The sequence below is a fragment of the Rattus rattus genome, chromosome 13 (genome assembly GCF_011064425.1).
Source record: "Rattus rattus isolate New Zealand chromosome 13, Rrattus_CSIRO_v1, whole genome shotgun sequence".
In the NCBI taxonomy this organism is placed as follows: Eukaryota; Metazoa; Chordata; class Mammalia; order Rodentia; family Muridae; genus Rattus; species Rattus rattus.
In genome coordinates, this window is record NC_046166.1 from 5,809,212 (window position 1) to 5,825,517 (window position 16,306).

At 49.6% G+C, this 16,306-nt stretch overlaps 1 protein-coding gene across 3 annotated transcripts in view; it reads right to left on the bottom strand.

Moving 5' to 3' along the window:
• Cacna1d (calcium voltage-gated channel subunit alpha1 D) overlaps positions 1-16,306 on the bottom strand; it is a 293,823-nt gene that overhangs the window by 51,978 nt on the left and 225,539 nt on the right. For all 3 annotated transcript variants that reach the window (XM_032919473.1, XM_032919474.1, XM_032919472.1), the window contains 8 exons: positions 13,570-13,699; positions 10,570-10,629; positions 8,417-8,523; positions 6,143-6,230; positions 5,008-5,115; positions 4,874-4,926; positions 3,382-3,528; positions 1,622-1,823 (listed from right to left, as the gene is read on the bottom strand). In XM_032919473.1, coding sequence (XP_032775364.1) covers positions 1,622-1,823; positions 3,382-3,528; positions 4,874-4,926; positions 5,008-5,115; positions 6,143-6,230; positions 8,417-8,523; positions 10,570-10,629; positions 13,570-13,699 — 895 coding nt within the window. The remainder of the gene's footprint in view (positions 1-1,621; positions 1,824-3,381; positions 3,529-4,873; positions 4,927-5,007; positions 5,116-6,142; positions 6,231-8,416; positions 8,524-10,569; positions 10,630-13,569; positions 13,700-16,306) is intronic.

Genomic DNA, 16,306 nt, shown 5'->3' on the forward strand with positions numbered 1-16,306 from the left:
GGGGGGGGGACTTGAACCAAGGTCCTTTGTTAGGACCTTTCCTCCCTGTCAGTAGGTGGTAATACCAGGTCCTCCACAGAGAGGAAGGCACCTCAGAGTAGGCATCAGGAGCCATAGACTCCGAGTTCACTTCCTGAGGTTGGATCTGGGTAGTCCAGCAGATCCACAAAAGATGCCTGTCTGGTCTTATGGGAACGGGAGCTCATCATGCTCATTTAAGCATCTCAGGAGAATGGGTTGTAATGAAGGTTAGGTTGAACTAAGGTTGGCTCTAAACAGACTACTGCCCTTCTACCCACTCAGGGACAGAGACTGCTTCCTATTTGAGGCTAGCCCAGAGGGAGCCTCCAATTGATCTCAAGGCTTATCCCTGCCCAGCTTCCCTATGCCTGCGCTCTAGACACAGCAGGCTTCAGACAAGTTCTCAGTGTCACTCTGATTCTAGGGACACTAGATTCGTAGCTATTCGCGCTTTGGGTTCTCAAAGACACCTAACACCAGCCCTGCATAGTTCACCTGGCTGTACCCTCACCTGCCCTCCTTGGGTAGGCAAAGAGAGAAGCCAGATTTCCCCCAGATTATCACTGATATGGTCTACAAGGACACCTGGACATAGGAAAAGGTCTTCCACAAACCATGTCAACACACGTATCCTCACATTTTCAGAGTGGTCTCGGTTGCCACTTGGGTAGGGATACCTCATAATGCCAGGGCCACCACTGCAGGAAGCCTGCACTGCCGGATCATCCTTGACCATCTAGTTACCATAAAAGTAGAGATGCCCCCTACAGAAGACAGGGGGAAACCTCTCAGAAGAGCCTTCCAATCTCATGTGCTGAAGGCTCAAAAGAACGTCTAAGGGGGACCTCCTGCATGCATTATTCCTAAATGAGCTAAGGGACCAAGACCCCAGGAGCAGAGATGCACCTAATGTCACAGAGCAGGTACAGGCAGGCCAGGGCCAGAGTAAAGGCTCCCAGGTTCCTGGCTTTACCATATAGTCAGAGCCAAGGCTCCTACTCCTACCAGATCAGCTAAAACAAGAAGGATAAATGAAGCTAAGAACTTTAGTGCCATATTCAAAATTTCCGTGTCTTCATATTTCAGTGGAAGGTAACTGTGGTCTCTAAAAGACATCTGGCAATCTCTGGGAATATTTTCTCCTCCTACTGAAGGAAACGGATGCCGGTGTGTTGAGTGGGTAGGGGCCGGGGATTCTGCTCCTTGCCCTACAGTTGTGCCTTGGAAGCGCAGATGCGAACGATCAGCTCGCAACAGGAAGAACACAAAGCTGAAGAAAGTTGGCAGCAAGCAGATGCCGAAGAGCCTTTCCATGGGGGACTCTGAAAGCTTAAGCGAGTGATCTCCAGCTCTGGGTCACAGTACCTATCGCGCAAGAGTCTAAACAATCACTGATCAGCCATGACTATGGGTCATGTCCTCGGTGTCCTCTGATTCCTCATCACAAGCTTGGGGCTTGGTTTCCCCAGTCATAGTCTATTCTGTGATTCAACAGAGACCCAACATGATGGACAGTGTGGTCTGAACAAGGCCTGGGCCCTCTCCTCTGTGTAGGGAAAGCCACCGAGGGACAGAAGCACAAACAGCGTATGACTTTAACCTGATTTTTGTCCAGCTCACAGTTCTTATACTCCTTTTCTCCCTGCTCCTGGAAGGTGACGATGACGAAGCCCACGAAGATATTCATCATGAAGAAGGCCACGATGATGATGTAGATAATGAAGAAGATGGAGATCTCCACACGGTAGTTGTAGACAGGACCAACGTTCTCTCCGTTTGAGTCAATAGCTTTGTACAGCAACCTGGAGGACGAGAAAACTGGGTAAGAGCCCAACAGCTCCACAGTCCAAGTAGCCCAGCCCACTGCGCTGCCTGATGCTCCCAGAATTCCTCTGCACGGGCACAGTAAGTGTGTGTTGGGGAGAGACATGAAGGCCTTTGAACACAGCCTGATCTCACCGAGGCCTTAAGCCTCAGGTCTCAGGCCCAGTCAGCTGGTATGGAGACGTTGGGTTACTCAGAATCATTCAAAGAATATCTGGAGAACTGAAAAATCGAAAGGTTTTCACAAAGAGTCAGCAACCTTCCACGAACAGATAAGAGATAAACTACATCGAATTGACCTATTGAAGGAACTGAAAATTGTATATGCACTGACAGATGCCCTGCACCCAAATGGAAAGTTCCAGCATATGACAGAACTCAGGAGAAGGGCATCACCATAAAACACCCCAAGTTAGACTAACCCACTCTAGTGTAGTCAGTCCTTCAGGACCCTACCTCACGGTGCAAAAGCACTCACATCTTCTCTTTGTATCTTTATCTCTCTCTAGTGGGGCAGATATCACCACCATTCCCCTTTCATCGATGGTCAGAGAGGCATCCGAGTGCCAAGGCCACGAGGTCACAATCCTCAGCAGCAGAGTCTAGAGCTGGGCTCAGGTCCTGAAGCTCCAAGCCCTGGGCTGGTTCACATCCTGTCGGCCACCCCAGTGGTTAACTGAAGCACAGTGTCCTAAAGCTGACGTTACCACAGTGTCTTGTCAGAGTGAGCAAGTGCTATTCAACTCTCCACAGAGTTGAGCATCTAGGAACATCTGTCATGGCCACTGCAAGAGGCCCTGGCAGCCAGCAAGAACCAGCCTGGGCACTCACCTCCTGCAGCTCCTCTGGGCAAGGGACACGTGAAGAAAGGCAGCACAATGCCAGGGGCTCCCCCTTGCCCTTTGTCTGCTTCCTTCTTTATGTTCTGGGATCCTTGCTCACCCAGATCCCAGCCATTTATACAGACTCTCTTCTCTACTATGAGACATTTCTACTAGCTCTGGGCTCTGGGCTCAGAGCAAGCACAGTGACTCGGCCATGCTGTTTCTTTCACATTGTCTGACACAGCATGTTGCATGGGGTTGACAGCGAAGGCATAATTTATGAATGAATGTATAAGCGCCTCCGTGAGAGAAAAGTGGCAACTGCCGGTGGCTGTCACACACTAGTGCTCATTCTGTGTCATAAGGAGTGAGTGAGTGAATGACAGTTTGGATGCTGTCGAATCCTCTTTAAGAACCAACGGAAGTTTATACAGCAAATGCCTCTTAGGGACCCCGTAACCACACCCAGAGATGCTGTCCAGGCATTTACATCCGGGAGCCACAAGTAAGACGCCGATGTTTAACACCTGCCTGTTCAGATGGAGGAGCCATGATGGGTAAGAAATGATGACAAGTTACCCAGCGTTAGTCACAGGCAAACGTGCTAGCTGTGGAGAGCAAAAGTAGAACCTGCTCCAGGAAGGAAGACAGCATGGAGTCCCCAAGGAGCGAACGGAGACCTTGTGGGAGACTGGATATTCTTCATACTCACGCGGGCCAGCCCTCAAAAGTCGAGACCGTGAAGAGCGCCATCATAGCCGAAAGGACGTTGTCGAAATTGAAATCACTGTTTTGCCAGATCCTCTCACGGACCACGGGACTGTCGACATCGCCGTCCTTATAAAGGATGAAAAGCCCCCTGTAGAGGAAAGGCGTTAGACAGTCATCTTGGCATCATACATGTCATACATGTCATCATACATGACCGTATTGGTCCCACCTCTAGACATTACATGTAGTCTCAGCCAGGCCGCATACCGGGGCACAGGCCAGTTGGAGCCCTGCAATTCCCACATTTAATCTGCTCCACAGCTCAAGTTACTCCTTAGTAGTGTCTAGTGCAAAGTGGACTCTCTGGGGCAGGAACAGCTAGACATCCAGTGTGTACCTGCTGGCAATTAGCTATGGCCAAATGGTAACTTGTTTCTCACAGAAGACAGGCTGGAAACACACATGGAAGAATCAATGCTTTGGCCAAGGAGAGCTCCACAGACTCTTGAGAAGCAAGCTGAGGTATCTGCTTATCCACATTCCAGTTTGCACAGATCTCTTCCTCTATACCTTCGATGTTAACAATTTCCCTTCCAAATGAGCTCTGTAGCACCATGTCTGACAGAACTGTACTTGTGGAAGAGCCCAGAGATGAAGCCCATTACTGTTATCTCACAATGACAGGCAGCTCTCAGAGGCAAGGACCTGAATAGCCACACTGCGGCTGCACTAACCGACCTGCGTGCAGTGTCCTGCATCCCTCGGCCCGGGCTGATAGCATCTGCAGAGCTGTATATAGTCATAGGCAAACTGTACCTGATGACCCATGGCCATATCATATAACCCAAACCGATACATATGGGGCAGGCAGCTAGACCCCAGCCAGTTGTAAACACTCTAAAGGTCAAGGACATAGATTTTGTGTAGACTTAAGCTCTGGGCAATGTATGCACCGACTGTGAAAATTCCATCTTAAATTATGAGATGTGAACCTTTCTTGCTGTTTCTACCATTGGCTGTTATGAACAGAAACATGCCGAAATGTGGGTAAGGATCAAAACAGGACCAAGGAGCAGAGTGTCAAGTCTTCTAGAAGAAGGAAGCCCGATCCTGAGCACTGGGAAGTGAGCTGCAAGTCTGACTTGGGAGAGCACCATTCACATTCCTCACAGATATTGGTGGTGCTCCTTTCATGGCTCCTTACCCCAGTTTATAGGCTCCTTACTCCGTCTACGTTCTTTTGGGATGATAAAAATGTTTCAAACCTTGAGAGAGGCCCTGACTAGAGGACAACGTGACCACACTGAACTGTGTCCTGAATGCAAGCGATTTCACGTTCCTTGAGTGTTTGCCTGGACTTGAAAATATAAACGAACAACCAAAGACCAAGCGCCATCCTGCCAGGCATGAGCTGAGTGGACAGGCCTCGACGGAAACCTCTGAAATGCTAACCTGACTGAGTCCAACCCCTAGGCTGCTCTCGGGATACCCACCTGCACTCCTCAGGGTTACTTTTGGCCTCATCTGTGCAACGGTAGAACTTCCCCTAGACGCAAAGCAGACGGAGAGTCAGTACGGGCTCTTCCGACGGAACCCAACTCTAGCCCTGGCTGAGACGCACGCCCACCTTGAACAGCTGGACCCCAATGCAAGCAAACATGAACTGGAGCAGGGTCGTGACGATCATGATGTTGCCGATGGTTCGGATGGCCACAAAGACGCACTGGACCACGTGCTGGGGCAGGACCAGAGAGAGGGCGAGTTAACCCTAGGCCAGGGCTTCTGTGTTCAGATGCATTTTGAGCTGAATTTCTAACCGTTCTAACCTCATGCTGTTTTCCTAGTTATCCACCGAGCAATTGTGGCCAGTTGGATGTGCGCTTTTATCTTTATTAATTTTGTATTACAGGTACTCAGTGTACATATGTACATGTGCACACGTGAATGTGGTGACCAGAGGACAACACACAGGAGACGGTTCTCTCTTCCACACTGGTCCCAGAGATTGGACTCGGGTCATCAGGCTTAGCGGCAAGCGTCTTGACCCACTGAGCTGTTCTACTGGCCCCCAAAACACCTTTCTTGGGCTTTCTCCAAAGAAGTCGGTCTAATTGAAGGAAACACCTCCTACACATAGGCTCGTAGGATCCCAATCCCAGGAAAGACTTTGCAGCAGTGTAAACCCTCTAGCCTGGTGCGTAATCCACACGGGAGCATTTACGACTTAAACACAAAAAGCTATTGAGAAAGAACTGCCAAGTACTGTAATTATAGTAACTAATATCTCCAATTAACAAAGACACAAAAGCAGTCTCCGCCGTGTGTGTGTATGTGTAGCCACACGTTATGTGGGGCACGTGCTCCTACGTGCATGAGAGCGGGAGAGACCATTGCGTGTTCTGCTAGGTCACCCTTGACTTTATACTCTTAAGATGGGGTCTCCCAGAACTCAGAGCGAGGGCAGCCTCCAGGAAGCTCCTTCCGGTCTCAGCCACCCCACACACAGTGCTGGGGTTTCTGGTATGTGAGAACACACCTGGCTTTTTACACAGGGTCTGGGATTTGACTCTGGTCCTAACGCTTGTGCAAATGCTCTTACCTGCTGAGCCGTCTTTCATCTTTTGAATGACAGTACTTGGCAGACGCAGCTTTTTAAATCTTTTTTTACCCACCAGCCCTCAGCTCACCTCCAGACGAGAACAGTTAGTAACTACAGCCATCTCCAACCCAAGCCGGCCCCACTGAACAGAGAGGCTCCATACCTTAAGTCCTTTGGCTCTGTTGATTGCTCTGAGAGGCCTCAAGACCCTTAAGACCCTCAGAATCTTCACAACCGAGATGGCGCTGGATCTGAGGAGGGACAGAGTGAGAAAGCAAGCGGTGAGGGCTACGGCTGGATAGGAGCCCTGACCTCAGTTACTGCATTTCTTAGACGCCTCACAGCCATGTGGAGTCTCTGCTCCTTTAATGCCATAAAGCAGGCCTCCTGCCTCCGAGGGACCTGACAGAGCCCCCTACCTCAGGCACACAGTTGCCTCCATGGCACAATTTCCAAACTTGGTTATGTTAATGTAAACACTAGGTTCCTGACATTTAGATTTCAGTGTTTAAGTCTGGGGGCCTGGAGCTTTGGTACCAGGGTTTTTCAGGCTTCCAAGGAGTTAAATCTGGTGGGAGATATGAGCGTGCACACCTAGGGGATGGGGAAATGCACTATGCTCCTCCAAGGTGGAGAAGGTGTGGTGTGACCTCAGGGGCAGCTGGCACCAAGTAGGTTCCAAAGGAGCAAAGAGTTAGCTGACAGGCGGGGAGGAGCCTGGGCTGCAGCAGCAGTGCAAAGGAAGGTCGCTGAGCCTCTGCATCCCAGATGCCTGGGTGTGGCTGGAGCACAGGCCTGGGGTGGGGGAGGGGTGAGAGTGGGGGGGAGTGTGCAAAGAAGAGAAGTCGGAAAGAGTGTGGCCAGCTCAGAGAGCAGTGGAGAGACTAGTGTGGACGTTCTACAGGGAAATGAGCTCAGAGCTTCCACTCCCAGGAGCAGACAGAGCGATGACACCCTAAACAGCAGGTTGAACTCTGGGTACACAAGAAGGATTGGCGGCAAGTAAACACAAACCTAAACTTGGCACTCCTCAGGAGCCGGTTTTAGTCAGGAAAAGCTTTATCTTCCTTTATCTGCCTCCATGGTCAACAATAATGGGCATCTAGTTCCTTGCTCACCCAAACAGCCTGCCACAGATCCAAGCCCCTGTGCTCTCAGGCTGTCCTGGCTTACACCTGCCTCCTGTCACTACTTGTGCCCATAAAACCAACAAAGCCTTTTCCTGCAGCCACTGCTGTCTGCCCCCCCACCCCCCTGCCCAGCCCCCTGCCCTGACCCCTGATCTCAGAGACAGTCTAGAAGCTTGATTCTCAAATAAACTGTCTTTCTTCCCACAGAGTGGTCCATTCCAGTGGTTTCACAGTGCCTGGCTTACAGTTCTCTCCAGGTTCCTATTGCTAAGGGGCGTATGTGCCTGTGTGCACACAAGGGACAGCTCTAGAGCACTGAAGCTCACGGGCCAGCAGAAAGTGAAGCGGGGGCCACAGAGGATGCAAACACAGCTGACTGCCCAGGGTACTGCCCAGGGTGAAAAGGGAGTGTTTGGCTCCCCCAGAAACCCTTAAGTGCCCCAAAAGATCATTGCAGCTGTCTATCCTGCAGGCACAGGGAGAGGAAGGGATCCCAATAGACCGACAAAGTCAAGCTTTTCCTGCAGTGAAGGAAAACTGCCACCCCGGGAGGATACTCGAAGTCTTGGACCAGGCCTGAGAAGAACCCTATTCGTCCGTCCGTCCGTCCGTCCGTCCCTCCCTCCCTCTTTCCTGCTCAGGTTGCCTTTCATCTGCTATAGAAAGCTAGTCCTGCAGAGAACTGTAAGATGTCATACAGGTGAAGACAGGTACAAGATAGAACAAGGCCTATCATTGGATGAGAAGGAAGGAGAAAAATCTGAGGGAAGAGGAGGAGAGTGGAACAGAAGGAGACGGAAAGAGGAAGCAGTGGAGAGGGCATGGAGGCTGACGCTAAGATTCCACTCTGTGTATTCACAGGTTGTTATGAATATTCTTAAGGGTTGTGTATGTTTAAGTGGGCAATCATATCTTATCAATTGGGTCAGAGGTTATTGTGCTGTGCGTTCTTCCTTGTGGCGAATTAAGTTTAAGAGAATGTGTGGCAGCCGGGACACGAAGCTGCCACGGAATTGGGATGTATATGTCTGGCAGGAGGCAAAAGACAGCCTTTTACATTTTATAACTTTACAACAACAGAGAATAATGAACTCAACCTCAACCTGGCAGTAGGTGCGAGGGGAAAAAAAAAACAACAAAAAACAAAAACCCAAAAGATAGAAATGGGAGAGCACAAATGTCCCCTCGCTTCCTGGCACAGGGAAGGGTAAGCCATTCCGGCTGTAATCAGCAGACAGTGCCCAACCTCAGTGAATTCGGCCTAAGTTCCCTACGTAAACCCATTCTACTGACACAGAGATACTTACTGAATCCCAAATGACACCAGAGACACCCCAACGACCAGCATGTCCAGCAAATTGAAGTAGTTCCTGCAGAAAGCCCCTTTGTGCAAGAACGCTCCAAAAGTTGTCATCTGTAAACAGAATCACACGGCATTTACTTTCTCTCCTCCCCTCCAGGGTTTAAAACCAACCGAGCCAAAACCTGGGCTCGTCCCAAACTCCTGAGAGAAGTGTGACTCCATTAATGGCTGCACAGAAGGAGGGCAAATGCACACCAGCAGGGCTGGGTGACTATGTCACTTTCTTCAGCAAAGGTGGAAAGACACAGCCGATCGCAGGCACATTTGTAAAGAGACCAATTTGGAGTTTAGTCAAACAAGGACAGGACTCTGGCACGTCCAAACAGCCTGGGTAGGACTCATGACTATGCTTATGAGCGCCTTCACTGCCTCACATCTGAGCTTACCTATACGGTGCTGGCCTGGCCATCTTAAGGCCACAGAGCACACAGTGTTTTCATTATATCTTCTCAGTGCGGGCTCAAGGTGTCACCTGGCTCCAGCACTCCTGGTCCACTTTCTTCCTTAACTTGGCTGCTCCAGCGTTCGTATTTCTCCATTCCCATCTCTCCCGAGCCTGGCTACTCTCTAAGCATTAGGTACAGCAAGGAGGCTGTAGGGCGATGTTACCACCAAGCTAGCCCTGTTCTCACTAAACACCTTGTTTGGCAGGAGCACACAGAGTGGGTGCTCTAGTGAGGTCTCTACTGATGATGGGAAGACTTCAATAAGGAAGTTCTCTGAGGGGAAAAATAGTATTAAATAACCCGGGATTTTATTTGCCTCAAGGCCCATCAGTGAGTAACAGTTTGAAAAGGCAGACAGTAAAGCTAACTGGGCTAATGGCTCTCTGGAACATGTTCCTTAATTGAGCTTGAGGGAGAGGCAGCAAGTGGACCTGGAGCAGGGACTCTGTCCATTTTGTGCCAGTTTTTACCACAGGGCCATGAGCCTTGGCCACTCCTCTGTCATGCCTGGTTGGGAAATAAAACCAAACCCACTGGCTTACATTAAGGCAAGAAAACCCAAACTTTTATAAGATTTGAAACAGAGTTGGACATATTTGGGGAGGGTGGTTTTGAACTCATTATCAACATCAGTGACACAGAGGGGCCACTCCCTCTCCTCCTTAATCGAGGTTTTGTCGGTGGAAGCTTTTGCGAGGAGCCCAAGTCCCTAGCTGCCCAGCGTAAAGTGTTGTTGTTGGTTTTTTTTTTTAGATGCACACATATAAACCTCAAAATACTTTAAAGTCAACTGTAGCAAAACCCCTTCGCTTCCCACTTCTTCCCACAAGGAGTTGGATGTAAGAATCCTATCAGAAGGCCCAACTACTGGAGCCTAGACCTCTGCCGTGTCTCCAGACCTCTGAGCATCTAGGAAGGAACTTCTCCATGGAAGTGCTCACAACTGGGACATAGCACACAGGTAGGCCATGCATGGGCAGTACATACAGGTACAGCTTTGTCTGTGCCCATGTAAGCCCATTCCATTGAAAGAGATACATAACATCCCCACACAAGTAGACCCAGTGTATCTTGCAAGACCCATTGCAAGCAAGTAGTAAGTTATTCTTCAAGGACACAGAAACCACAGTGTAGTCCCAGGAGCGAGGAGACAGTGGCTCCTGTCACCTCACAGGTGCTCCTCTTCTCGCTCTGATGTCAGGAAGGGCAGAAGGACGTTCACACAAGGGACTATATCCACTATTAGCGAACCAATTTCAGAGGATTTTTTTTTTTAAGAACAAAGCGTAATTCCAACCAGGAGGTGAAGCCCCCGTGGCTCCTACATGCAACTCAAAGTTAACGAAAAACCGCGAAAACACGTTGGAATGGTCACAGAAGAAAAAAAAATCCTACAGTTCAAAAAAGTTCAGCTTGGTCACAGAAGGGAAAAAAAAAAGGCTCAAAGCACTTCACGCATCTCTCCTGTGCTTCGAGCACGGGAGGGGCCTCGGTCAGAGGGCTGGCCGGCCTGTTACCTTTAAAATGATCTCAAAAGCAAAAGTACCCGTGAAGACGTAGTCCGCATAACCTAGTATCTGGAAGGGAAGCACAGAGCACAACCATTACTGCTGTGGCTGCATATCGGAGAGGGTCAAGGAGAGCGTGTTACCTTTAACAGGATTTCAACCGTAAAGATGGCTGTGAAAGCATAGTCAAAGTAGCCCAGTATCTGTAAGGACAACACGCGGCAGTCAGAACAACACACAGATGAGTTGTGGCACATCCTTGCCCAAGAACAGAACCCCCCAACAACTTGTGTCCAGAGGCCCTTCTCCCAGGCAGGACAACCCTGCTGCTCCCATGGGAAGGTTGAGATCTCAAGAGGACCCATTTCGCCCACCCAAAGCTCATCTTGGTGCCCACCTAGGAATGTTGGGAACTTCGGCTGACCGGCTTCCCAGATTCCTACCGTGGCCCGAAGGGACTTATTGCTGGCTGTTAATAACCTTCCCTCTGCGTGGGCTACCAGCGGGTTGTGGCCCCTGATAAATGAGACTCACACACATTCTGCAGCTTTGAACTTGGATAAAATGAGCTGTGCTGGTATTGGTGAAGAAATAGAGTCAGCGATGTTAGTGATGGGCCTGAGGGTGCCAATTGAGCACGAGGCCCCGGGGATCCAGTCCCAGCACCAATGGGCTGCCATTTTTAATTCTTAAAACATAAATAAAAATGCTAATGGCATCAAATGAAGTCAGAAGGTTTCCCATGTTCCTGTGGGCAATGCAATCATCACGTGATCTCCCTAACCCACCCACATACTCTGGGACGGCCCAGTCTGTGTGCTTAGTATCTTCCTCCTGCCGCACTCTACCTAACTCTGCTCTCTCTCAGGGTTGATCCCTGCCTTTCTGGGTCCATGCAAAGAACATACTGACATAGCATCCCGGTTTTTAGCATAGGCCTCTCTCTCGGCCTTCCTGAAAATGTCGTCTATTGTCTATAAAATCTTCTGAGCTCCTGATGCAAGGTTCCTGATTTCCTTCAGAGCCACAAAGAACTCAGAATCAGGGCAGGTGTGCCAGGAACCGCAAATCTGACCAAGGTTACTCGCAGTGTGCTGACGCCCCTCTGACTCTCAACTGGAAAGATAGCAGCTAAGACTGCCATTACACAAGCCGGTCCTGGGTGCTGATCTCATGGATATGGTATGGTGTGGCTTCAGTGCATCCATCCATCCATCCATCCATCCATCCATCCATCCATCTATCATCCATCCATCTATCATCCATCTGTCTGTCTATCTATCTATCTATCTATCTATCTATCTATCTATCTATCAACTATCTATCTATTGTCTATGACACATGCATATGCCACAGTACATGTATAAAGGCCAGAGGACAACTTTTAGCTCTCAGTTCTTTTTTTCTACCATACAAGTCCCAGGGATTGACCTCAGGTGGCCAGCCATGGCAACAAGCGCCTTTCTCTGCTGATCTATCTTACCAGCTCTTCTCTGATTTCGAAAGAACTGAAGATATCGATGTTGGAAGGACTGCAGGGACCATTTGGCGTAGGATGCTAGGGCAAGGGCCTCTGCTCAGGCCTGAAAGCCAGTCACAGGTAAAGAAGCTGGTAGGTGTGGTCCAGACTCTGAGGGCTTTGTCCTCTCCTTGGTAGGAACCACCACCGGGGCATGCATTACCTCTCCTCCACAGAAGGGGGAGCTGTGCCTCTCTTCCATGGAAGTATGGGAGCTCTTCTCAGAGGTAACCCTTTCCCAAACGTCCTATTTCTGGGCTCCTAGACAATGCTAGAGCAGCTTTGCATAACTATGTTATTTCCTAGTCAACTATAAGCCCCCTGTACCCACTTTTCCCTCATCCTCTCTTCCCACACTGAAAGTACCTGGCAGCCACACTTACGTGGTACCCAGGGGTCAATCCAGGTTCTTAGACTTAAGTACTTTCTCTATTTCCCTTCTCACTAGAAACTCAGTCACTGCTAAAATGAAACACTGGAGTGTTATAACAGTGGCACGCACATGAAAGACAAGGAAAAACAAGGGAAAACAAGGAAATGAATATGTGGGAAAGTGACGATGACAAGAAGAGATGTAAATTAGTTCCTCGTGGACACTGAACCTGGACTAGCTCCTGACCTGTGACAACATGACTTGTTTCTTTGTCTCTAATCACTCTCTGCCCTGTGCTTCATTTTCACGAGGAACTCGAGGACAGAAGGGTGTCCACTCCATTTAAATGCTAAATGACGGTGGCTTTGAGGATCTCTAATCACAGCTGAGTCTGTGAGGATGGACTGAGGCAGGCCCTCTGCCTTCTTCTTTACAGGGACACCCTCTGAGCCAATCTCCTTAGAGCATCCCTTCATCATCAATGGGTCTGCCAGGACTGGACATGGGGAGCTATAATGTGAGGGCGTGGTTATCGAGGCAAAGAGGGCACTGATTTGCTGGCATAAGAGGCAGCCACGTCTGGGCGGTGCCTTGGTAGCCACTGTGTTTCAAGAGTCAGGTGTGATGGCCCATGGCTGTCTGAATATGTCTTTGGAGTTTCCTCAGTGCTGAGTTAGGTGAACTGCTAGGGAAGAGATCCGGAAGCAAGGACTGATTTAGAAACAAGTGTCTTCTAACACAGATACATCAGTGGTGCTACCCTTAAGCTATGAGGCCGGGTGAATAATCAAAAATTTAACCACCACCTGTTGCCCTCTTGGGTGGTCTCATGACTTCTCCCTGACCTGAGTCTCTCATCAATGGAGTAGCTGAGCGGTTTTATGTGAGTTACACATAAGAGGGAGCTCTCACTAGCCCAAGGTCAGGGTTCCTACGAATGCTGGGGCTCAAGTTCATCTTCTCCCCTTAGGATGCTAATGAGCTATGAGTGTGCCTCTAACAGGGAAAGGGAAACCCCAAAGTAAGGAGAAAGGAGCAAAGAAGTCCCAGAAGAAACGAACGCTATTACACAGGCTCCTAATTAAGCATCTGCATTAGCTTGGTCCAGGGAAAGCACTCCCTGGCATCACATACTGTGAACACAGGAAGCTCTAGTCCCAGCCTCCATGCCTGGGCCTGCTGTGTAGACACAGACAGGCTGGGGCTGACCCTCGGGGTAGTCCCACCCCCAGCCCTTCCTCAGAGGCTTACAGTGTTGCGGAAGGAGTGGCTGCGGATGGGATCCTCTGCGGCCAGGGCAGCGCTGCTCAGCATGATGAAGACCAGGATGAGGTTGGTGAAGATGTGGTGGTTGATGAGTTTGTGGCAACCCACACGGATCCTGCGGAGGAAAGCACCTCATGGACCAAGTAGCAGACAAGGGTCCGAGTCTGCTGGGGTCCTCCAAGGCGTGAGGCTTCTTCCGGAGAGAACGGGAAGGGGCTGGCCAGAGTGTAGATTGTTCTCGTTCCCCACCCAGGACAAGCAGTGTGGCCCATAATTTGCCCCACACAGCCAGACTGTGGTGGGAGCTCTACAGAGACCGTTCCATCTAGTTCTTACGCATGGGGTTACTGTCTCCCCAAAAGACAGAAGCTGGGAATGGAGATGGGGAGATGGCCCAGTGGTTTAGAACACTGGCTGCTCTTTCAGAGGACCCGGGCTCAGTCCCCTAGCGTCCATACAAGGACTCACAAACCCTCCATTAACCCCAATCCCGGGGGATGCAATGTCTTCTTCTGGCCTCTGTGGGCATTGCACCCATGGAGTACAGACACGTATTTGCAAGCAAAACACTCATATACATAAAAATAATGTAAAAAAATATGAGGAATCCGAGATGTACGGCTATGAGGGAATGTTAAGGTAATGAAGCCGCTAAGAGGCAGGGGTAGATTTCAAATCTAGGCTTGTCTACCCCTAATTTTTCCTACTGCAGCGTAAAGCCTGACTTATGACAGGAATCAGGGCCAAATTAAGTCCCCTGAGTAACTAAACAACAAACTACGACCCAACTACTAACTGGAGGCCTAACGTAGGAAGATACCGCCTCAGCCAACCACAGGCTGCCAACCGACCAGACTGTGCTCAGGTAAATCCCAGGCGGAACTGCGCATGGCCAGACAAGCTGCTTCTCCCTCACTTCAGAGCTCTGCCCACGGTGCTCCGGCCACACTGAAGCTCATGGCCCGGCCTGTCTTCAGCTCTCGGGGCTGCTCCTCTGTGAACCGTTCTGTGCTTCACTAAAAGCTGTCGCATTTTATCTGCCCGAAGACTTTATGTTAACACAGAGAGTGGGACACATTTGCCATCATTGTCCACAGAGCAGCTGTTTTACAAATGTGACCTGCAGCAGGTGTGACTTGGTGAAGTCTCCTGCTGGCCGTAAAGTTGTTAGAAAGGTCCTATTCTTATTGCGCTTTATGACTTTTATGACTTTTGTTTATTCTGTCTTGCTTTCTCTCCTCCCCTCTGTGTGTGTGTGTGTGTGTGTGTGTGTGTGTAAGCTCATGGGCTAGTGTGCAAAAGACAGCTTTCGGGGGTCAGGTCACTTGAGCTGGAAGGCTCGGTGGCAAGCTCCTTTACTCACTGAGCCATCTCAGTGGCCCACAATGATCATACCCTTATTTAACAGTTGATCCACACACAAGCAGCCCTTAGAAGGCAAAGCAAAGCTCGCCTTGTCGTTTGTTCACATGTAAGGATCACATTGTGTCACACGACGGGCTTTTAACTGAATCCTGCAACCCTGGGAAACAAGGAGGACCACTGTGTCTTTCAGCCAGATCCAAGTCTCTCTCGATGGCTCTCGGGGCCTATCAGAACCTCTCCTGTTCCCCGGATCTCCCACGAGGCCGGGTTACAAAATCCTTACTCTCAATATTCAGATTTAAAGAGTTTTCTCTGGTGGACTGCTGTCAGTGCTTGGACTAAAGAATATGGATGGACTTTGCCTTTGGAAAAACACCTTTTCGTTTTCAAAACTAAGAGTCACCTTTATATGATGGAGACCCCTGACTTCAGGTGTCCCATCTTGTAGTTGTTCAGTGTTGTGCACTTCCTGGAAGGCTTGCACACTGCAGTAGCTGGGCCTGGGGGCGGGTATGCTCTTGACTTCTGGGGAAACGGACCCATTCTTTCTACACACATATACGTGCAATGAACTGCAGGCACCAGTAACAGTGTCACAGCCTTTCCGGCTTGTTTGTTTATACGGATGTTCAGTGAGGATCAAGATCATCAGCATGGACCAGATCACTCGGCAGCTAGAGATTTGTATGAAACCTGACGATTCCAGAATCGATTACCAAATCCACAAAGTCGCCCCGCTAGCCTCTGTGCACACAGTAGCACATGTGTCCTCCTGTCATTCGCACACAATACCGACACATTCGTTTTGTAAAAGATAATGAAACTGTCATGTTTCAAGGCCTCCAGCCTGTGTTGCTTCCCACCTGAGTCTCCCCCCCGGGCCTGTGAATTACACAGTGTTCCTCTCTGACAGCCAAGAACTACTTCTGCAATTCTTCTAGAAACCTTTCCAGGAGCTACCTATCCCCCTGGCAGCTCACTTAATCCCAGATGATTTAAACCTAGAAACCAGACTAGTAAATAGACTTCTCCCTCTCGCAGTCTGTGAGTCATTACCGTGTTCCTGGTAAGCACCTTATCATCTTAATATGAGGAATGCTATTTTAAGTGCAGTATCATAGCGCTAAATCAAATGCTTATGGCGTATAAAGCATCATGAACAATTCCATAAAACTCTATGGGGTGGGGGGAAGAGCTCCTAAACAGACCTGGAAATGTAGACGATGTGCAGAACCTGCGTACAGAATTCTCATTCCATGAGGCATCTTAAGACAAGATCTATGTGTTTAAAAAGGGTCCTAGAGTGGCCAGGGTACCAGTGTATGCAACAGGAGAGCCGTGGGCCCTCCCTGAATGT